Source organism: Lupinus angustifolius, unplaced genomic scaffold (genome assembly GCF_001865875.1).
Source record: "Lupinus angustifolius cultivar Tanjil unplaced genomic scaffold, LupAngTanjil_v1.0 Scaffold_90_15, whole genome shotgun sequence".
In the NCBI taxonomy this organism is placed as follows: Eukaryota; Viridiplantae; Streptophyta; class Magnoliopsida; order Fabales; family Fabaceae; genus Lupinus; species Lupinus angustifolius.
The window spans coordinates 15,661-38,427 of record NW_017724498.1 but is presented as its reverse complement, the minus strand read 5'-3'; the positions used below and the strand labels follow the sequence as shown (position 1 = coordinate 38,427).

Sequence of the window (22,767 nt, the reverse complement as noted above, 5' to 3'; positions counted from 1 at the left end):
TTATTTTATATTCTCCTTTTTTTTGCTTTTTGAATTGGGACAAAGGTTAAGGGAAATGATTTTATTGATTAGTGAATTTCAAATGGATAAAGGGGAATCAAATGAGTCAATTTCCTCCTTTTTATTTCAATTGATCAAACTAAAACTTCCTTTTTATTCCAAGCTACAATTCCCTACAACTCTTCGGTACTCTTCCTCCACTTCTTGATCCTTCGAGCGACTAGGGTGCAACTATTAAAGAAAACCTTCATTTCTGGAAGCATCCCAGTTTCTGGGTACATGTTGGCTTCTTGCCTTGCAGCTTCGTAGGTCACCAACCACTCGTCTGCGAATTCCCCAATTCCATCTATGATGTCTAAACATCTTCTCTCCCATAGCTCTTTGTCTTTATTGCATTCATCTAATGCTTGCCTCCAATTGTCTGACCACATCTCCCTATCCTTTGCTAGTTGATTATAGGAATGTTCGAGATTTCTGAGTTGGTTTAAGAGTTGGTTTAAGAGTTGGTTTCTTTCCCCAATCATCTCTTCCAAGGCAAGACGATGTACTCTCTCTTGGTTATCCATTCTAGCCCGATATTGGTTCTCTCTGCGAAGACCATGTTCAATAGAGTTCTGACATTCATCTACTGTTGCCCAAGCCTTAGCAACACTAACCCTACCTTACTCTGACTCAACCTTGACTTCCTCTAGAGTCCGGTCACTTTCTTTCTTCTCATTCCTTAGGTTGAAGATGATGCGATCACGAGCATCTAGTTGTGCTTTAAGATACATGACTTCTCTTTCTTCTCTAGTTAGTCGGCCCTTGCCAACAGAGGCGCACAAGTCTGCATAATCGGATTTGAGACTTGCCACTTCCTCCTTTAAATTCGAGTTCAGTTTATTGAGCTTCTCTTGGCGAAAACCCTCCTTCTCAATTATATTCCTCGATTCTTCTAGTTTGCCCTCCAGGACTTTGATTCTTCGCCGAAGATTCCTTTCAGTTTGGGATGGCCCCTCCTTTTCTTTAGGCATGATAACTTGGATGTTGGTTTTATTTGCCATTCTACCCTTTCTCCATAAATTATATTCTTCTGTGTAGAAGGCTTGATGTTCTCCTAATTCTTTTTTGCCATTGAAGCGAATATTATGTAGAGCTCTCCTTACATCATCGAGGAGTTCTTTGGAAGTATTTTTATCCTTATATAGGAAGACAAACCACTGAAGTTGTTGAGGAATTACGGGACTCATCCCCCATTTCAGTTGACCAACACCAAGGCAGGAGTGTAGGTGATGCATCCCTTGGGACCCATTAGAACGAGATTTTGGTACTCCCCACAAGCATACATGACTTCTTCATGCCGATCATACAAGCAGCACTTCACTCCAAAGTTTCTTGGGCTGATTTCTTCGAAGAGGTTGGACCATTCAGATAACGTGACAGGTTTGACATTTGTGTTGACGAATCTTTTGAGTGGATAGCGAGAGCCCAAAGGAAACTGATGATGTCTGAACCGAGTTATCATCCACATATACAACAATTGTACCCAAAACCTTATCTTTACTCTTTTATTGGCTTTCTGATGGCCTCTGTAGAACTGTAGGAGAGTCTCAGCCAGTACTACAGGTGTCGGGTTAATCGAAAACCTCTTCACATTATAGAAAACATCAAGGGCTTCACGGTCAATCATATCAGCAACAAAGGGAAACAAGACCAGACCATAGATAGCTAGTGTAAAGGATGATCCGAAGGATTTCCAATCCTTTTGCTCTTCCATTTTGATTATATGTTTCCTAAGGCAACTCCACTTCAACCCTTCATACTCTCCCTGCTTTATAATATTTTGAACCCCTGGGCGTGCCCCTATCATTTCTTCAATATATTCTTCCCTCAGCTTATGATCTCCACTGAATAAGTATACCTTTGATCGGTCCCGCACGGGAACATCCAACAAAATCTCATATTCCTCAAGTGTTGGAGAAGCATTAAGATTTGGAAATTCAAAAATCCTCAGATCTAGGTTCCAATATTGAATCATGATTTCCATAGCTCGTAGTGTATCGGGCTCGATGTTGACTTTGAGTAGATCAATGAGTCGTCCATAGGTCTTGGTGAACCGTTCTTACTCTTCTTTAGGAATTCTTTGAATGCAGTCAATGAGGAAATTTATATCATTCACTTGTACCTCTACCTTTGTCCCCCTTTTAGGGGTCCCAAAATTGCTATATATTGGATCCATGGTATTCGGGTCTTGCTATACAATGAATTCTCTCTTTTAATAAAATCTGAAAAAAATTTGTTTTTGAGTAAAATGTCACCAAAAATTGTACAAGTCAATTTATACATATGAATGTATGCATGCATGCATGTAAGCATTTATTATCGCAGCTATGGTGTACATTAATAGGTTTTAGAGTTATGTAATATGGATTGCTTCTAAGGGCCCCAGATTGCATCCAAATACCCCAGGGATTACAAGTGAGACCCGAAGTCTACACCAACAAGGTCCATGATATTTGGTAAAAACCTGGGTGGTTCATCATGCCAATGTAAGTGAGGCCCAAAGTCCTCACTAATAAGGCGGATGTTCCTCCTAACTTAATGCTCGGGTATAGAGCATGTACTTACCCCAATGTGATGATGTATGGTAGAAGATATTAATGACATACAATACAATAATATAAACAAAATAATAAAAAAAACCATGCATTTAATATTTACGGGCCTAACTCACTAAAAAAAGTCCTGAGTAGAGTCATCAACTGTCGCGCCCTGATTTTCGGCTGCAAGACCTCATTAGAGTCACCACTATATTTTTTTCAGTCAAAAATGTAGAAAAATCTTTTGGCTCAATCACATTGGGCCTTGGACTTTGATATCTAGGTTCGGGAGTCGATTACACACTAGGGAAGGTATTAGCACCCTAGTTGCTCGTTTGAATGGTACCCTATTATATTGCATGGATTATTAATTGTGTTATTATTATATTATTATCAAAAAACTTTATTTTAATATTATGTGTGACAAGAGTGATCTTGGTCCTACGTATCCCCTTTATGGGAATCAAGACTACGTAGTTCTTTAGAAAAAAACTCCTCTCTTTATTGTTTGGCTCAAATGGGGTGACTAGGGGTATCTTCAATAATGTTTGGATAATAACGAGGAGGCCTTGTGTCCTTATAAAGAAATGTCTAAGAATTTATACCATATGGATTTATTTGCTACATCATTCTCCTTAAAATGCAAAGGTATGCGAGGATATGTGTCATCAACACACCAATACTCTTCTTTTTGCTTTTTTCATTTCTTTTCTGTTTTTTCTTGTCTTTTTTTGTGTGTGGAAAGGTCTCCTAAGCATAGTATTTCTTCACAACATCGGAATTTACTGACAGGGGTAGGTCATTTTCATCCATATTAATTAGTATTAGTGCCCCTCTTGAGAATGCCTTCTTTACAACGAATGGTCATTCATAGTTTGGAGTTCATTTCCCTCTATGGTCCTTTTGGACTGAGAGTATCTTCTTAAGAACCAGGTCTGCTTCTTAAAAGTAACATGGACGAACCTTTTTTGCAAATGCTCTCATAAGTCGTTTTTGGTATAACTGATTGTGGCATATTGCAGCTAAGCTCTTACTATATATCATATCCAGCTGATCGTACCGGGCCTGAACCCACTCTGATTCTTCTAACCTTGATTCTGCCATAATCCGGAGGGAAGGGATCTCCACTTCGACGGGGAGGACTGCCTCCATCCCATACACCAATGAGTATGGTGTTGCCCCTGTGGAGGTGCGAACTGAAGTGCAATACCCATGCAGGGCGAAAGGTAACATTTCATGTCAGTCCTTATAGGTTACTACCATCTTTTGAATGATCTTCTTGATGTTCTTATTTGCTGCTTTTTTTTGTTTTTTTTTTCCTTTGATGTGTGAAGAACCTTGCTATTTATAGCATTTTCTAATGAGCACATGTGCAATATTCTAATTTATGGAATAGAGGAAGTTAAGGAAGAATAGAATCACATTTAAATTCATATTAAAAATCTGATTTATGGCACATAATTCAAAATTCGAATTTCTCTTACAAATTTGAATATACATATTTCTTATTTTGAATCATTTAAAAATGTTATTTGTTTTACACAAAATGCCGAAACTATTTTCCTATAAAGTCTAAAATTATTTTAACCCTACGAGTATAATATTTTGACTCCAAAGTGCTTAAAAATGACTAAGAAATCTTAATTGGAGTTCAACTTTTTATAACCCCTTATAAGAGTATTGCTTTATTTTGTAGTGTCATAAAAATATTCTCCTTCTCATTTTTACAACACAAACGAAAATCAAGGATGATTGTCATGGTATATATTTTTTCTTTAAATTGATTCTAGATAATAAGTGACAATTAAGTCACTTAAAAACCATATTTAAATTTTCATTTAAATAAAAAACCGAAAATAGATTAAATATATATAATTATGGTGTCATTCCTATCAACATTATCTCTTTATTTTTTATTTTTGGAGACAATTTTTGTAAGGGGAATTGAAATAAACTCCATTAAATGAATTCATTTAAACCTCTTTTTGAAATTCAAGTTGAGATTAAATTTTATGTGTTGCCAAAAAAATAATTTTACTTGATTATTATTTAAGAGTGCAACCCCACTTAATTTGATATCGAATTTATTTGATTTTCTAAATTCTGAGATTGTAATCCTTTAATTATACAATTGATCAAATTTGAGTAAAAATTGAATCTCTTAAAGAATTAATTTTTATTTTTTTAACAATTCATGCAACCTAATCAAATTCATATATAATATATTTGATTTGATGAGATTTGCATCAAAAATATTATTTATGGAAAAAATTCGTTTTAAAGTACTTTTGGGCTGGACAAAATTGGGTATTCACAAACTTGAAATTTTCTAAACTTGTAGTCCAACTGAAAATGGTTTTGTAATCAGAAATAGGTCGAGTTACTAGAAAACCTTCATTCCTAATTTCAAATTTGAGTATGACCTTCAAAAAGTGTAAATCTAGTCTATTAATAATATGTTGGTTCTAGTGGAAGATGATTGAGTCTGTTAATGATGAGATCCTAGGTTTGATCCTTAAATTTAAGTGTATGTAAAAAAATTTATTAAACTATATTTGAGGGTTACGAGAGAAAATGAAGGAATCAATGAATAAAGAGATGGAGAAATGGAGGCAAATGAGGTTAAATATCAATTTGTTTGAGAGTGTGAAATTTAGACGAAAGTAAAAGGAATATGAATAGGAAAACTAAAATATTTATAATGCAAAAATGTTTTTTTACTCTTCCTTTAAAAACCAAATTAACAATGAGAAACAAACAAGAATCTAATTATAAAATTTTACTAAAGATATTTTGATACTTTTATATATTTGTCTTTAGAAAAGCCTCAAAGTAGAGAAACATGAAATTGGATATATGAAGATTTTTAGGGGGCTCTATAAAACTTTTGAAATCTCCCCTCCCTCTTTTGCTCGAGTAAGAATCTTTTTCATTAATGTAGAAGACAATGTCACATAATAACACATAAAAAGTAATATATAGTAACACTTTTATTCTTATGTTTACCATAAAATTACATTTTTGTCTTTAAAAATATGTATAAAAATAACCATTTATCTCTCCATTAATGGAGAGGATCCTGATTCCTTTCGCTCATCTTCCAAACAAGTTAAATACTTTTCAAAACCATTTTATTTTCCTCCTAAACAAGACTCCAAATATAGCTTTAGGAGGAGTTTGCACTTAGACACTTAACCATATTTTAGAAAATTGGCCTTTCGCCAATCAGGAGGAGGATAATTTAAGGGGGAAAACACATGGTTTGTTTAAACAATATATTAGTCATGCATAAAAGGAAATGGTTAGATAAATGACGTTCAAGGAGCCCCATCGTTATTCCCAACCTAATCATATTATGTGAAAAGCAACTCTTTTCTTTTCAATTTAGTCTCTGAATCCTCCCCACAACTCTTTTCTTTTCTTTAAATATATTCAGTGTCTTACATTGTGAATGCAATTATGTTGAGATTACCACAACTGCAGAAAATTTTGGGATAGTATGGTGTCATCGTTGCTATAATTGTGATCACAACTACCCAGAAAAACTCTTAAAACCGTAATTTATATTGTGATTGCAATCACGGTTACAAACATCAAGTAAAAATTTATATACATAAAATCTCTATGAGATTCTATCTAGATCAAGCACTCACTTCAAATAGATAACCTTTCTTCTGCACAACCACACCCTTCTCTTTTCATTTGTCCCTTCACCAAAAAAATGGTGAAGTTTTCAAAGGAGCTACAAGCTCAACTCATACCAGAATGGAAGGAGGCCTTCGTAAATTATTGGCAGCTTAAGAAGCAGATAAAGACGATCAAGCTCTCAAAAGTTCCGAAGCAATCTCATACTGTAGAAGGTGACTTTGGTCGTTCCATTTTAGATTCCATTCACTTATTGGTCAACAAATTCACCAACAACTTCTCTGGTTCACATGATGATAACTTCAATATCATTAAGGTAAATTAATTAAGATCATTATGTCTATAGTTTTCTGCTATATATATAGTTCATGCTTGCTTATGCTATTTTATGCATGTTTTGGTGTTTTTATGCCAATAAAATAGAGAAATTATCGTATGCTCAAATTATTGTTACTTTTTTTTGGCTCTGTAATATTTTAATGTAGTAAATAAATTACAGACATTAAATTAAATAATAAAGCTAAAAACTTCATAAGTCAGATGAGTTTCTGGCATGTCAAGAAATCTGTCTCAGTAGTTATCTGTGTTTTCGTCTTTTAGTGTTTAAAAGCACTTGGTGTATTAAGTAAGTGACATCATTTTCTGACAACAGTTTGCGTTGTTGAATTAAATTGTCATTAAGATGAATCCTAGCTATCACTTATGTTTGATTAAAAATAGAATAAAAATATATTTGTTCATTCAAAAAAAATTATGTATTAATTTGGTTCTAGAAAAATTGGAAAACTCAAAATATAAAATATACGCCTAAAATAATGAGTCATGATGGTTGAATGGTAATATAAAATCCATCAAAGTTGATTCCCTTCTTTTCCGTTTTATGTGGTTCCAGCCATCTAAATGCAATCTCTATGACATAATGAAATTGATATTAATTTTTTGGTGTAATATTTGTGCATTGACAGTATAAAGATTTGTACACAGTCAGTGTAATCCTCTCTTTCCTTTGGATTACTTTTTCAGAAAAATCAACGATAATTGAAAATGAATAATAAATGATATACTAATACTATAAAAAACTCTTACATTTTTAGTGTATATATCTTTTTATCTTAATTTTAATGTGAGTGGGCGTAACAAAGGAGTAATTTCAATGAGTGGTTAATAGAAAGACAAAACAAAAAATTGGAAAACTTAACATAGAGTAAGAAATTTTGCATATATTTTTGTGACCTTTTGTTGTGAAAGCATTTTCTGCTTTCTTTTCTGAAGTTTCTCATTTAGTCACGCAAGCACAACGGTGTGGCCTTTGCTAGCAATGCATGAGTCATGAATTAAACGTGAAACAACAAATTTATCCACACGTGATCATAAAAATAGATTCTGGGGTGTTATAAACAAAACACAACTCATTCATTATTATAGAAAGGTGTATATATCTTCTATCCAAAAATGTGTATCACTCCATATATTATTATTTTGTAATTAATTAAAAAAAAATTAGTTATTAAATTTTGATTTTAATATATTTTTTTAACTATACCAACAGTGACACATGGAATAACACTATTTATAAGAAAATAGATATATTCTCGTTACCAAAATCAGGATTATAAATCCCCCATATATCCCGAAATCTCCATAAAAGAATAAGTTTTTTCTTTCTTTTTTTTGATAAAAATACACTAGAATAAATGTTAGTCTTAGGTCATCAAATTCAGCTAAAAAAAATTAAAGTGTTGTGTTTAATTTTAGAAACACACTTATATATACATCACCTCATTTATAATTTTAAATTTTTTATTAATTGTCTAATTATAACAAGTTTTATTTTTTCCCTAGAGTCATATTATTTTCAGAAAAAATATATATACAATGTAAGAAATTTTTATAGTGTCATCATTCATATTTTATTATTGATGACTCTTAAATAAAAGTAGTACAAATAAATGATGAATAAAGTACTAATTGTATATAAATATTTATATTATCAATACACACATACTTTATTCCTTTTTTTGGTCTTTGACTGCACATCCCTATAAACATGACTACTCAAGCAACACAATAATGATTAAGATAAAACTTTGTTATAAGTTACAACTCCAGAATTTAAAAGTATATTCTGATTCGAACTATATTTTTGTCTACACTTATATTCTACCAATGAACAATATGAGAGGAAGTTTTGTGACCAGTGAAGGAAGATTTATATAAAAAAATGAGATAAATTTGGAATTTTTCTAATGCAGGTTAGGAAGAAAACCAGAATGGGCAGCGAAGAAGAAATATATGAAACAGAACTTGCACAGTTATTTACAGAAGAGGATGCGGTACATTAATTACTATTTTTTTATTTAGCTACTTATTTTTATACCAGAATCAACCTCTGCTCACAAGGATAAGACTGCAACATTTATTCTCACTCCTTGCCCATTGGGCCAACCTACTTATTTATATACTTGATTTAAATGGAAAATTTTTTTTTTTTTGTTATTGAATGAGTTGGTATGTGATGTATTACTGTTTAGGTGCGTGTATTTTTTGTGAAATTGGATGAAGAACTAAACAAGGTAAACCAATTTTACAAGAGACAAGAGGATGAGTTTGTTGAGAGAGGAGAAAGCCTTAACAAGCAGCTACAGCTTTTGCATGATTTGAAGCAAATAATCAGTGACCGGCGCCTGAAAAGTGATCCTCCTTCAAAGCCATCAAACACTGAGGTTTTCTCTCGTTCTTCCACCATGAATTCTATCTACTACTCTGCAGGTCAGTGCTACCTCTCTTTTTTTATATAAGTAAAAATTAATTGAGGACTTAAAAGTAAAAGTTAAGTCAAAACGAATTCAACCGTATAACAATAAAAGATCTTTGTACTAATGAGATACACTTCTCCGAGACAAAGTAAGACTAAAACTCAAGGGGTAAAAAAGAGATGGTTTGTGGAGATATAAAAAAAAAGAATAATTTGTATAATTTCACTAAAACTTAAAGTCTAAATATAATTTACTCTTATATTGATACATAGAGAATTAATATATGCATGACTTTCCAGAACAGTGAAAACGAGTTTATTTCAATACTATTATTCTATTTCCTCCACACATATCACTGAGCTACATAATTATATTTATTTGTAGAAATTTTTGGAGATTTAGATGAAACAAATTCAGAAGTTTCACAAGCGGATGAAGAAATAATGACAATGTTAGAGAAAAATGGTATAAATTTTGTGAATTCAGCAACAAGGACAATGAAAAAGAAGGGAAAACCTAAAATGGCAAAAAGAATAGATGTGGCAAAAACCACCTCAACTAGGGAAATTACAGCTATTACTAGCATGTCGTGGGAGGAATTAGTGAATAATCCAACAGGAGATTTCATTCGCAAGAGAAAGATTCAATGTGCTGAGAAAATGATTAGAAGTGCATTTGTGGAGCTTTATAGAGGCCTTGGCCTACTCAAAACTTATAGGTATATTATTTATTTTACATTAATTTTTCATTGTTATTATGTTTTTTAGTCTCTTATAAATTATGATGATTTTTGTTTTGTTCCACATAAAGAAAGTAAATTTGGTTTTCATAGTATTAAAAGTATGAAAGTCCTAATTTTAGTTCCCAGTGTTGCTACGTTGTTTCTCTTAAATGCTAATAAGGCTGACAGAAATCCATAACAACACTATCACATGCATAGATGACATGGGAGGAATACAGCAACAAAAAATTATATAATTCAATTGTGTAATCTTATAAGAAATCCTATATAAGAATTTTATACTAGTAATATATAGCCCAACCGCAACTAATAATAATTGAATCATTTATGGCAAAACCCTCTAAAATTAAATGTATGCCAAAGAATAAAAAATATTAGTGCGACTTAGCTCTTAGTTCATATAAAAGGGCATTGAGTCACTTAAACATGCAATCTTAAGTTTTTTTTGGTTTAATGTATGAAAAAACAATAAAGAGAGGAACTGAATATTAGCATTTGCAAAGATGTTGAAGAAAATTGATCACATTCGATCATTTTGGCAGCACACTGAATATGGTAGCATTTGCAAAGATATTGAAGAAATTTGATAAGGTAAGTCTTGATATATCTCCTTTTCTGTACTCTTGACGAGTCTTGACACTCTACATGTATAAATATACAGAGGGATTTGGTGAGGTATTATTTTTCTTTCCTTGGTTACATTTTTGTTATATATTTTTTTATCTCAAAAATGTTAGTAATTAGTATTTATTATGGATGAGACTTGAACTATTAATATCTTTCACTTCAATCCTTCAACCTAAACATTAAACTACCTTATAATTCCATTTTTTATATTTTAATTTTATTATGAATAAGATTCGAATATACAACTTCCTTCACTTCATTCCTTAAATTATTCACTCTACCAATAACACCATATACCTCCCCATTTTTTATATATTTTCATAAAAGTGCTTTTAGGTGTCAATTTGAGGTTGCTTTCAATATCATATTTTGAAAAGAGTAAATGACAAAATACAAAAAAAGGAAGGAAGTTAAGTTTCCCAATAATTTTTAATGGTGCTTTGTCACATTGCTCTTCATGCTTCCAAGTTCAAACTAATTTGCACCTGAAACTATATCTCTCACATGAAGGTTGTGAGAGTCTGAACAACTATTTCCATGATTCAAAACCTAACTATTTATGCACCTCTCATAGTATTTTGTGTTTAAATCTCTACCATCCTAATCTATGTTCCTAAGAAAACCTTAGATGGAATCTTACACGTAATTTGGTCATAAGTTTTAATTGGAGTCCTATCAGAATTGTTTTCTACTTGCCTTGTCACACATCACATATTTATATTCCAAATATTTTATTCTTAATTTTTTTAATTAAGCTAGCTTCTATTTCTAATCTTTTTCACATGGGTGTTAACATAAATTCCTATATTGTGATCAAAATTATATTGCCATCTCATTGAACAGGTATCTTGCCAAAAAGTTTCTGCAAGTTATTTAAAAGAAGTGAAAAAATCCCATTTCCTTAGTTCTGATAAGGTATGTTAGTTTCTAATGAATCCCTTCATTTTTAAAGTTTGGGAAAGAGAAACGAAAAAGAAAAACAAACATGTTATATTCAACATTTTTAAGTACTTTTTATTTGTTCTTAGTTTGGAAAATGGGTTATATTGCATTCTAATAAGTGGTGGTTATTATTATTATAATTGATTTTAAAGGTTGTTAGACAAATAGACGAAGTGGAATCCATATTCACAAAGCACTTTGCGAACAATGAAAGAAAAAAGGCAATGAAGTTTTTAAGACCCCAACAACATAAAGATTCTCATATGACCACCTTCCTTGTAGGTAATGCTTATTTCTCTATCCATATATCACCACTTTAGATTCACCAATACTAGTAAATAGTAATATATTTTATGCATAAGTCAGCATCACTTCATCTTGTAATGCACTAAATGAGGTGTGGTGATCACTGCATTTTCCAATTCCATTTCCATCACATAAGCCAAATAATTTTTGATACACTATTTATTACTAGTTAGTGGCCAATGACCACTAATTAGACAACTCTACCTCCTCTCCACTATTAGAAACACTATTGTATAGATAATATTATACACATGGTAAAAATAAATTTTCAATGCTCCAAATTTTCTATTTATTTTTTAATTAAATAATTTAAGAAACTTTCTTCTTTCACAATCTTAGATGAACCCATTTCTAATTCGGCCATTATCTGGACGCACTATGTTGATCACTCAAATTTCTAACCTTTTGTTTTATTGAAATTACTAAAGGTATTTATTTATTATTGACTAAATACCTATTTTGGTGTCTTAAAATTTTTAACACATACTAGTTCAGTTTCGTTTCTTAAAAATTAAAAAATGTAAAATTGTCCCTAAAATATTAAATTAAATTATTTATTTTTAACATGTTTTATAACATTTTATAGAGACCATTTTGACATTAAAAAGAACAAATTCAACTCATATTATACATTTTTATGGACCTTTTTATTTTTTAGGGCCAAACTAATATGTTTGAAAATTTTGAGGCAATAAAATAAGTATTTACTCATTATTTTCTTCTAATATTTAATTTTAATATTATGTACATACTCCATTAGGTGCTGAATTGTGTAGCCCTGGTAGTTGAAATTTTGACAAAGTAACTGAGTTTTTTCTTCTTCATACATATACAATTAATTTGTGTTTATTAACTAATTTGTTACTGTTTCTATAGGGTTGTCTACAGGTTGTTTTGTATCCTTGTTTTGTGTATACGCAGTCTTGGCCCATTTGTGTGGTGTATACTCCCCTACTAAAGAGCCAGCTTCTATGAAAATTGTCTACCCTGTTTTCAGGTACTACTTCACATGGTTCCTATAATCCTATTTCAATATTTTTTACACATCTAATTTCTGTAACCAAAATACTATATACATAGCTTACTAATTTATCTCTGTTAGACTCCTTGAAATTATTACTATGCCAAGTTAGTATAAGAGTCAAAATGAGATAAAATCTTCTTCTAAGTTTTAACTAAAGCTAGAGTACTATATTTCCTAACCCACATTTGTAATTATAAACCATGAAATTGGACATACTTAAATTAAGAAGATTCTAAGTTCTTCACTAAACATTTAATTTGCAGAATTTGGGACATAATGGCTATATTATAAGTGCAGTAATGGTTTGAATGACTTTGTGCAGTGTATTTGCATTGTTAAGCCTGCACTTATTTATGTATGGATGCAACCTATTCATGTGGAAGAGTGCAAGAATCAATTACAACTTCATATTTGAATTCTCACCAAGCACAGCACTCAAACATAGAGATGCTTTCCTGATTTGCACAACCTTAATGACAACTGTGGTTGGAGCAATGGTTATACACCTGCTTCTAACAGCTGCAGGGTTTTCTCCTAACCAAATTGATGCTATTCCTGGAGTTCTTCTTCTGGTTAGTCTAAGAACTATTGCATTTCTAGTCACGAAAATCGTAAACTAGCTTAGTTTAACTTGTGATTATAACATCATTTCTGGTATTCAGCTTTAAACTACTCAAAGATAGTGAGACCTTTGTGCTGACTATGAACTTACATTTTCAGTGTTTCATAGTGCTGCTCATTTGCCCATTTGACATTTTTTATCGGCCAACTCGCTACTGCTTCATCCGCGTTATTCGCAACATAGTCTGCTCTCCATTCTATAAGGTGAGCTTCCATAACTTTCTCCTACAACAAATGGATACATTGTTATGCCATACAAATAGAAAAATGAACATGCATTATTTAATTTAGTTCATCATTTATACAGGTTCTGCTAGTAGATTTTTTTATGGCTGACCAACTAACTAGCCAGGTGAAATTATTATACACTATAACTTCACTCTATTTTTATCCTTTTCCGCGAATATTTCCGAGTAAGGGTCATAATTAACATCAAATTGTATGTTATGGTTACAGATTCCATTGCTAAGGTATTTGGAAACTACAAGTTGCCACATTTTAGCTGGGATTATCAAAACATACAATCCTGAAACCTGCTATTCTGGGAGGCTATATATGGAAATAACTTATATCATCTCATTTTTGCCATATTACTGGCGTGCATTGCAAGTAAGCCTCAAAATCTAATTGTTAATTAATTTTTTTTACTACTGTATAGTCTCTATTATGTCATCAACTAATACATGCTTATTGAATGTACTTACAAGTGTCTAAGACGGTGGTACGATGACAGTGATGCGAATCATTTAGCTAACATGGGAAAGTATGTTTCTGCGATGGTAGCAGCGGGGGCGAGAGTAACATATAGCAGGATAGATAACCCTCTATGGTTGTCTATAGTCATAATCACTTCTTTGGGGGCCACAACTTATCAATTGTACTGGGATTTTATCAAGGATTGGGGACTTCTTAATCCGAACTCCCAAAACCCATGGCTTAGAGATGATCTAATTCTGAAGAATAAAGGCATATACTTCGCATCTATGGTAAGTTCTCTTTTTCCCCTTGTGATCTGAATATTACAACCATGAATAAGTTACTTATATCAGAAAGTGATACTTGATTGCAGGCCTTGAATGTTGTTCTAAGAGTGACATGGGTGCTGACTGTCATGCGTTTCAAAGTCGGGCATGTTCAATCGCGACTACTAGAATTTTTGTTCGCTTCACTCGAGGTTATTCGAAGAGGGCATTGGAATTTCTACAGGTGCATTTTGTCACAAATATAAGAGTTGAATGAAGTTTTTTTCCGCAAAATTTCCTTGTCTAATTGAAACGTTTAATCCGGACTTTAAAATGCTTATCACATCTAAAGTAAGACAACCTGTTAGTGTTTTCTTAATAACCAATTCCATATTCGATCTCTTAGATACATATAGAACTCAGTCGAAAGCATCGTATCTACGGCTGTCCTTTTACAAATTTAAACCAAAACCTGTTAGGTGAAGGCCTGGAAAGTGTGTACCAAATATATGCCTATATACACTACGTTAAAGACTGACTCATCTTTAAACCTTTAGCTTCTAAAAGATTGTGTGAACTAATGACAATTCTGAACAGGTTGGAGAATGAGCATCTAAATAATGTTGGCCGTTTCCGAGCAGTGAAGACAGTTCCATTACCATTTCGCGATGATTCGGACTGATGAGGCAATGTTCTTATACATGTAAAGATGTCCTATAGACAGAGAAGCTGACATAAAAGAGGAAGGTATTAGCTGAAAGGGAGTTAGTCATGTTTCAAATGTATGAGATCCCTCATCATTTGTATGACACTCACTTGAATTGAAGTGAGAATAGCCCCCAATTGTAATGCAAAAAGTGCACTCCAAGCACATTTTTCCTATAAATTGGCTCTTAAGTTTTGGATTTCTTGTTCTATATAAATATCATCAGTCCAAAAAAATAACAACATTTTCTTTCCTTTTGTTTGTTATCTATATCACTTTGTGAAACTGGTTTAAGCAAGTAGAAGCTTGTCTAAATTTAATATATTATAAAGTGTAATGAAGAAGACTAGAGGTAATGCTTTAACATCAAGGACTAGGACCTTTCTATGAAAAAATCTCTAACATGTAAGATATGAAATCTCAATAACACCTAAGATATGAGTTCTAGCATCACATGTTCTGCTTATGACATTTTTAACTCATTTATGTTTTTGAAGAGTATGGCCTTTTTATACTTTTTTAATTTATAAATAAATAAACAAATTTGTTAAAATGGTAAGAGGCATTGACAAATCTTTTTGATGAAACAAGAAATATGAGAAAAGAGAATGAGAAAGAAAACTTAAAGAATTAATAATTCTCATTACTGAAAATAAATGAATTGAATTACAAGGCATAAGGGAATCACCCTTTATATACTAACTAGTTAATCGATTAATTAAACTCTTAATCGATTAATGAAAACAATATTACAACTAATAAACCGAAATCAACTAACAACTTTAACATCCCCTCAAGCTGGAATGTGTCAAGCATTCCAAGCTTGAAATGATTATGATGAACACCACACGTACTCTAATACCTCCTCTTTCTGGTGAGCGAATCTTCGTCTCTCAATCTTGAAATCACGTGAAGCAATACTGACACTTAACCACCATTTGACAGAAGCAATTTCATCTAACGCTTAACCATCTTTTTTTACAGAAGCAAATCAATCCTAACGGATGAAAGAGAGAAATGAGATGACCTTAATCTTGCTTATACATTACTTTAATGAAGAAAAAATTACACACTATAATGTTTTGGATTTAATAAGAGAGAGGTAAAGAAAGTAGAGTAATAAAGAAATGAGAAATGATTGGGGGTAATAGATGAAAGAATAAGAAAAAAACATAAAAGTAAAATGTATACAAAATCTTGGGTTATAACAACCCAAATTTTTAGAAGATGGATAAAACTCAACACTATGAGTACTTTGGTTGAACCTTGAAGCAATGTTGAAGTATGATGTATAGGACTCCTTAGATTGCAAATTATAGATGCATCCACTAATGGATCATATGTGCTAGTAACCTTTTGGCTGCACTTTTTCAATCTTCCATGATGACACTGAAAAAATAAATTCTTAGTGGTGGCAATAATGCATGTTGATCTCTCCAATTGTGCAACAATGCTTTTGAGCATTATTCATAGCAATTGCATCACTTTCTATTTTTGAGATTCGGGCAAAGTGACATTTCTTGATGATCAACATAACATAGCTCTTGATGGAGACAAAGAAGATGGAAGAACGATAATTCTTTGTTGAATCTTGAGAGAGGAGTATAAGTGGAAACCATCAAAATAATAATTATTGCTCTAGTACCATGTTAAAATGGTAGGAGATATTGACAAATCTTTTTAATGAAACAAGAAATATGAGAAAAGAGAACAAGAAAGAAAACTTAAAAGAATTAATATTTCTCATTATTAAAAATGAATGAATTGAATTACAAGGCATACGGGAATCACCTTTTATATACTAACTAGTTAATCGGTTAATTAAACTCTTAATCGATTAATAAAAACAATATTACAACTAACAAACCGAAATCAACTAACAACTTTAACAAAAGTTAAAGACTTGACTGCCTATTAAATCTGAAGTTGAAAATATATTGTGCTTCTCTCCCAAAATTAAGTTTGAGATATTAAAGTGTATAAAACATGGTTATTCAAATAATATGTTTCTTTTGTTCAATTATTCCTTTTGTGATCAAAATTGTTACAAATGTGATCCTCTATGTTTATTTTGGTACATTAGAAAACATAAGAACAAAAAAGAAAAAACTAAGTCAAAGGATTGAAATCCATATCAAGATAATATTGACAATTAGATAAAACCATGTTACATGTCTTGAACTCGGCAGTATAATGCGATCCAAGTTTTGTCATAAAATCAGCTATCATGTTAGTCTCTCTAATATCAAGTTTTAATATATAGAGTAAATTATATTGACCCCCTGAGTTTTAGTGAAATTACACGAACCACCCCTCATTTTTTTACACCTACACAAACCCCCTATTTTTTATACTTTCATTACATTAATCACCCCTGCATGAGAAATAAGTGTAATATCTTAAACAAAAAATGTGATAAATGCAATTAAGTTAAACAAAACATTATATATTATGGACACAAGTCTAAATAATATACAAATCAATGTATTTTATTATTTTTGGTTCGTTATGATATATTACAAGAGCGATTTAAACAATATCTCTTTAGAATTTTTGATACATTCTGTAACAAAAAATAATAAAGATACATTGATTTATATATTACTTGAACTTGTCTCCGACTATAATGAAAGTATAAAAAACAAGGGTTTGTATAGGTGTAAAAACATGAGGGGTGGTTTTTGTAATTTCACTAAAACTCACGGGGTATCAGTGTAATTTACTCTAATATATATATATATATATATGATTGGTGAAGAAAATATCAAGTTGTAAATATTTGAATTAAATAACTTATGTTTTTCAAATGGAAGGCAAATATACTTAGTATTTGCTCTCATTTTTTTTTGACTGACTTAAAATCTTATATTTTTATGTTGGTTTTTTTAAATAATATTAAAAAAATAACATATATAGATATAGAGTTACTTTTATAACATAATACCTTCTCCCTTGTTTGGAGAAATAAACCCAAGAAAGGAAGGATAAAAAATGTTTGATGTTCTCAACCTACTTTTACAATTACGAAGTAAAATTCGAATATTATTTTATTACTTTTATATTTATGAATTACTTATTAATTTATTATAAATAAAATTTCAAATATTTCTTAAAAGAGTGAATATCTCATGAAAACTTAAAAGGGAGTTCATCTATTTCAAAATGTGTATTATTTTATATACCATTATTTTTTATTATTCAAAAATAAAATAATAATTAAATATATATTAATTTTATATTTTCCAATAAAAGTTGTGCTCCCATAAGTTAATATACCTTAAATAAAAAGATAAATATTTAAAATTAATGAATAGTGCTGTTTTTAACGCATATCTCAAGTTGAAAGTCCACTTTGGAAAATGGTGCAATTTATGAGCTGAAGAGGAGTGGAGAGGATTTGAGAAACCAGATATGCATGACAGAGTCACATTCACATAAACGGTGACCTAAGAAAAGTGTACTACGTTTGTTAACTTAAACTGCTTTGTCCCTTTCTCTCTTTGCTTATTTATTTGCAACACATGCAAATCACATTCACACACTCAAAAAAATTGCTTTTTTCTCCAATAATCTATTCCAAGTTCCAAACTTTAACTTCCCAAAGCCACCCCTTTGACAATTAATCCATGTCCATGGCTTCCCTCAACCTTCTTCCTCACCCTTCACCGTTTTCTTCTTGTTGTTGTTCATTTCCCAAGGGCTTTGTTCCATGCTGCAATATTCATGTGCTCAACCCAAAGAGTACCCTTCAACGCAGGGGTTCTTTCAAACCCACCCTTGTTGTTAAATCTGCTGCTGGTGTGGCTGATAATATTTCAAGCTTCACAAGGGGGGTCACATCTGATTCTATCTCCACTTTGAAGTTCAATCTCCTGGTAGGTTCTGCTTTTTTTGTTTTACAGAATCTTACTTGCTTATTTTGATGTGCAGTTTGGTAAAAAAAATTAGGCTTTTGTTTCAGTTTTGTGCATGTTGTTGACATGATTAATTGTTTGAAAATACCTTGTTCGTTGTTTTTTGTTGACAAATTGAATTAGTAAATGATGAATTTCATGAGTAACTGAGACCATTATCTTGCTGATCATGTGACTTGTTGAAATGTGAAAGAGGGGAATTTATTAATTTGATTTCTTGCTTAAATATTTGTTCTTAGTCTTATACATGGTAAAATGCCAAAGATGTTGAGGACAATTTTCTGTGAGCTTTATATTAGATTGCAGATAGTGATAGGATTAGCATGAAGCTAGTAGATATACATACTACATAGTTATATTATGTGTATCTACCTCTGATTATAGCTTCATGCTAGTGAATGAAGCATTCATAAAGCATCATTGTTATTGCTTTATGAATGCTCTCCTTATGTAAGATTGTCATTAAAACATAAGGACATTACTACATTCAGCAATTACCACACAAAGATTTAGAACACTCGTTAACTTATAATTATGATGTTGAGTATGCTTTAGTTGTTCATTTTTGTATGTTGGATTATAGACATTGTCTCTTATGCTTGCAGAGTATTGTTTCTGGGCTAAATAGAGGTCTTGCTGCAAACGAAGACGATCTACGTAAAGCAGATGCTGTGGCTAAGGAACTTGAAGATGCTGCAGGACTAGTTGATCTCTCAGTTGACATTGATAAATTGCAAGGAAGATGGAAACTGATATATAGCAGTGCATTCTCATCTCGTAGTCTAGGTGGGAGCCGTCCTGGACCTCCTACAGGAAGACTCCTTCCTATAACTCTTGGACAGGTCTGTTGCTGACCATATATAATAATATCATTTTTGTTTGATTGCATGCTCGATAAACCGCCGAGTCCACCTAGTGTTGTTGTTGTTGTTGCTTGCTCTTTAAACCAGGAAACCTTCGAGATATAATATAAATGATGCATAGTGGTTGACCAAGTTCCAGAATGTTATTTGAATGATAAAATACTTGTGTTTACTGTTTATTTTGACTGTCTGCTATTCTGAGAAACTTATAAGATGCTGTTGTTACATGTTAGATTATTACAAGATATAATGTATTTTGAGTCCTGTCCATGTGCTTTTGTCTCCAAATTTATGATCTGTTTTTCTGATAGGTTTTTCAACGAATTGACATCTTCAACAAAGATTTTGATAATATAGTGGAGCTTCAATTGGGTACTCCTTGGCCCCTACCACCCCTCGAAGCAACAGCCACATTAGCTCACAAATTTGAACTCATAGGTTGGTTTTTCATGTTTTGTTCTTTGTTTTTTATCGTGTATTGTAATTCGTGTATGATTGCTACTATTTCTCAGATATGAGGATTGTACTGCATTAATACCACCTTCTATGGTGTATTGGTTTCTTACGTTACAGGATCTTCGAAGATCAAAATAGTATTTGACAAAACCACTGTGAAGACAACTGGGAGTTTGTCACAGTTGCCACCATTAGAGGTACCTCGACTTCCAGATGGACTAAGGCCTCCGTCTAATACTACAGGAAGTGGTGAATTTGAAGTAACATATGTTGACTCGGATACCCGCATCACAAGAGGAGATCGAGGCGAGCTACGAATCTTTGTGATTGCATGAGTTCCTGGTGTATGAGCTATGCATTTTCTCTGCTGGACTTGAAAATCTTCCAATGCCAGTGTGTGTCCTCTTTTTCTCCTCCTTTTTACTTGTCTTTGCAATTAGTTCTTCAATATTGTGACATGTATATTTTATATACTGATGGAAACAAACCACACAATGTAGCTTCAAGGGAATAAGTTACTTTTTGATTAAATGTAACATTTTATCTTGTGAAATAATTGCTTATAGATCATCATATTTGGATACTTATAATATGTTGATGAGTTGAGTTTTGGTGGGATAGAAAAGGAAATGAGAGGCTTTGAAGCCATCTCACCAGTATATTTCATGACTTTCAAATCTTTATTTTCCCTCCAAAACTCACCTCACAAACAAACCCTTAAATTCATTATTGAGAGGACACAGTGCACCTTAAATTTCAATATCGTCTTAGATGCCTTTACAAGTCTATGTTGCATTAAATCATTTTCATCTTGAATTATTGGCTTATGTAGTTCCTTGTATTCATTAAAAAAAATTGCCATTCTTTTTTGGTCAAGAAACATGTGTCTTTCCTTGTATTGTACTGTTTTCTTCTATTTTTTTATAGTGGTCTATAAATACATTTGATTGTCCTTCAAATTTTCCCTAGGCTATCTATGTTTAATGTTTTTGTGGAAACTAAAACTTTGGGTACATCTCTTATAGGGACATCCCAATTTAGCACACTTCACTTTTATCACATACGTATAATTTCTACAAATTTAGAAATTAAATTAAAGTGTATTATTTTGTAACCAAAATTTAGATAAAGTTTTAACTGTTTGTAGTGTTTGTAATAAAAATGTAACATGTCTCTCATCTCATTATTTTTTCAGTCTTCATTGATTAAGGCATTAAGCATAAAAAACAAAACAAAATGACTAAGCACCGATTTTTTTTACCTGTATTTCGTCAAAATTTATAACTAGTTATAAAATGGAAGTGTAAAAAACAAATCAACAAATTAGCCTAAATTAAACTTGCATGATATTGACAAATCTTATATAATTTGACCAATACAAAGACTAAAATATCCAGTAGCAGCAGTAGAATCTAGTTACATTTAATTTTTATGATGTGATTTCAATTAATCTCATGTTATATGGTGAACTTCTTTTTTAATACTATCAAATTTATCCATAATTTTTTGGTAAAAAAATAATCTTTTTTGGGGTGTGGGTCTGACTTTCATAACAAATGTCGTTCTCAGGAATCAAATCCTTGACATTTTGATCATTCTAGAAATGTAGTGAAACTTTATACTAGACTAACATATTGTATCACATTAATTCTCGAAAAAATACCTTCATATATTTGGAAGAAAAAAAGACAAATAGAAAGAAAGTGGTAATTAAAGGATTGAAGTCACAAAAGGTAATCACAAGTAAGAATTTCTGTTCCTTGAAATCTCTCTTTAAAACTGAATTGTGGTTGTTGACTACGAGTATGATTCATGTTGTAGGGTGATTCCTTTTACACCTTTCATCTTTGTTCCAGCCTAAAGATGGGATTAAAAAAATTCAGAATAAGTTAAGGAACTTTCTTTCAAACCTTTTTTAGTTGTTCTAGAATTACTCCTTATCTAACCTCTCTTACCCTCCAACATTATTTTTTATTTTCTATTATGTGAGTGTTTGGCTGATGATGATGGTTGGTTCTCGTCTTTTGTTCTACACCCATTATTATTATAATGATGATATTGTTTCCTAGAAGATTCTGATGATCAATGTAGGCGTCTAGGCTTAATTGATTGTTGCCTCACTCTCTTCATCATTTCGAAATGCTTGAAATATGTTATTATATTAGTCATATATTGTATAGCATTGGAAAAGGGTAACTAATGTTATATATTGAACTCAGCTTCTTATTATAATGTGACCAAATAGAACCACCTTATGGGCAAGTGGGTCCATGAATATCTTAGGGTTTGTAATCCTTATTCTCTAATAATATATTGGTAACCGCTGAGCGCTCCTGGGGACGTAGACATAATTGGCCGAATTCGTTAACAAATTCTCTTGTTTCTTCTCTTCTATTTATTTTATACACATTATTTGATTGTTTGTGGTCAATGCTGTATGACAATCGCTTCCGCAGCACCCACACAACACATTCAATTGACGATTGTGTACTTCACCATCACTGATAAGTACTCTTTGTCTTGTTGCCACCAACGCGATTTCCTTGTTTTACTTAACCCATCACATTCATGTCATATTCTCTTTTCTCAAAACATAGCTTCATTATTGTCTTTGCTTCTTAATC

The 22,767-nt window shown here is 31.8% G+C and overlaps 2 protein-coding genes and 1 long non-coding RNA gene across 4 annotated transcripts; all 3 read left to right on the top strand.

Annotated features, from left to right (window-relative positions):
- The first annotated feature begins 253 nt into the window (after positions 1 to 253).
- LOC109339702 lies at positions 254 to 5,955 on the top strand. Its single transcript, XR_002106699.1, has 3 exons — positions 254 to 353; positions 2,538 to 2,544; positions 5,945 to 5,955. It is a non-coding gene; the product is annotated as an uncharacterized LOC109339702 (long non-coding RNA).
- A 295-nt stretch (positions 5,956 to 6,250) lies between these two features.
- LOC109339701 (phosphate transporter PHO1-like) lies at positions 6,251 to 15,222 on the top strand. Its single transcript, XM_019577192.1, has 15 exons — positions 6,251 to 6,540; positions 8,477 to 8,557; positions 8,756 to 8,993; positions 9,365 to 9,698; positions 10,265 to 10,313; positions 11,193 to 11,264; positions 11,444 to 11,573; positions 12,474 to 12,594; positions 12,944 to 13,193; positions 13,342 to 13,446; positions 13,550 to 13,594; positions 13,699 to 13,851; positions 13,950 to 14,228; positions 14,312 to 14,448; positions 14,802 to 15,222. The coding sequence occupies exons 1-15, from the start codon at positions 6,301 to 6,303 to the stop codon at positions 14,884 to 14,886; spliced, it is 2,319 nt and encodes a 772-aa protein (XP_019432737.1). The 5' UTR covers positions 6,251 to 6,300; the 3' UTR covers positions 14,887 to 15,222.
- A 3,153-nt stretch (positions 15,223 to 18,375) lies between these two features.
- Positions 18,376 to 20,674, top strand: LOC109339704 (probable plastid-lipid-associated protein 6, chloroplastic). Of its 2 annotated transcripts, XM_019577194.1 has the most exons (5): positions 18,376 to 18,785; positions 19,430 to 19,604; positions 19,638 to 19,666; positions 19,999 to 20,125; positions 20,261 to 20,674. In XM_019577194.1, the coding sequence occupies exons 1-5, from the start codon at positions 18,537 to 18,539 to the stop codon at positions 20,476 to 20,478; spliced, it is 798 nt and encodes a 265-aa protein (XP_019432739.1). In that variant the 5' UTR covers positions 18,376 to 18,536; the 3' UTR covers positions 20,479 to 20,674. The 2 variants fall into 2 exon arrangements, with proteins under 2 accessions (XP_019432739.1, XP_019432738.1); XM_019577193.1 differs by having other exon boundaries at positions 18,379 to 18,785; positions 19,430 to 19,666.
- Positions 20,675 to 22,767: the final 2,093 nt, after the last annotated feature.

What these genes read in the sequence shown, in the direction of transcription:
- LOC109339701 (XM_019577192.1), top strand. Translation starts at nt 6,301, where the DNA reads ATGGTGAAGTTTTCAAAGGAGCTACAAGCTCAACTCATACCAGAATGG. An exon ending in CTGACCAACTAACTAGCCAG is followed by an intron (nt 13,595 to 13,698) that starts GTGAAATTATTA and finishes TTATGGTTACAG; the next exon opens with ATTCCATTGCTAAGGTATTT. An exon ending in ATTACTGGCGTGCATTGCAA is followed by an intron (nt 13,852 to 13,949) that starts GTAAGCCTCAAA and finishes TGTACTTACAAG; the next exon opens with TGTCTAAGACGGTGGTACGA.
- LOC109339704 (XM_019577193.1), top strand. Translation starts at nt 18,537, where the DNA reads ATGTCCATGGCTTCCCTCAACCTTCTTCCTCACCCTTCACCGTTTTCT. An exon ending in CTTTGAAGTTCAATCTCCTG is followed by an intron (nt 18,786 to 19,429) that starts GTAGGTTCTGCT and finishes TTATGCTTGCAG; the next exon opens with AGTATTGTTTCTGGGCTAAA. An exon ending in TTCCTATAACTCTTGGACAG is followed by an intron (nt 19,667 to 19,998) that starts GTCTGTTGCTGA and finishes TTTTTCTGATAG; the next exon opens with GTTTTTCAACGAATTGACAT.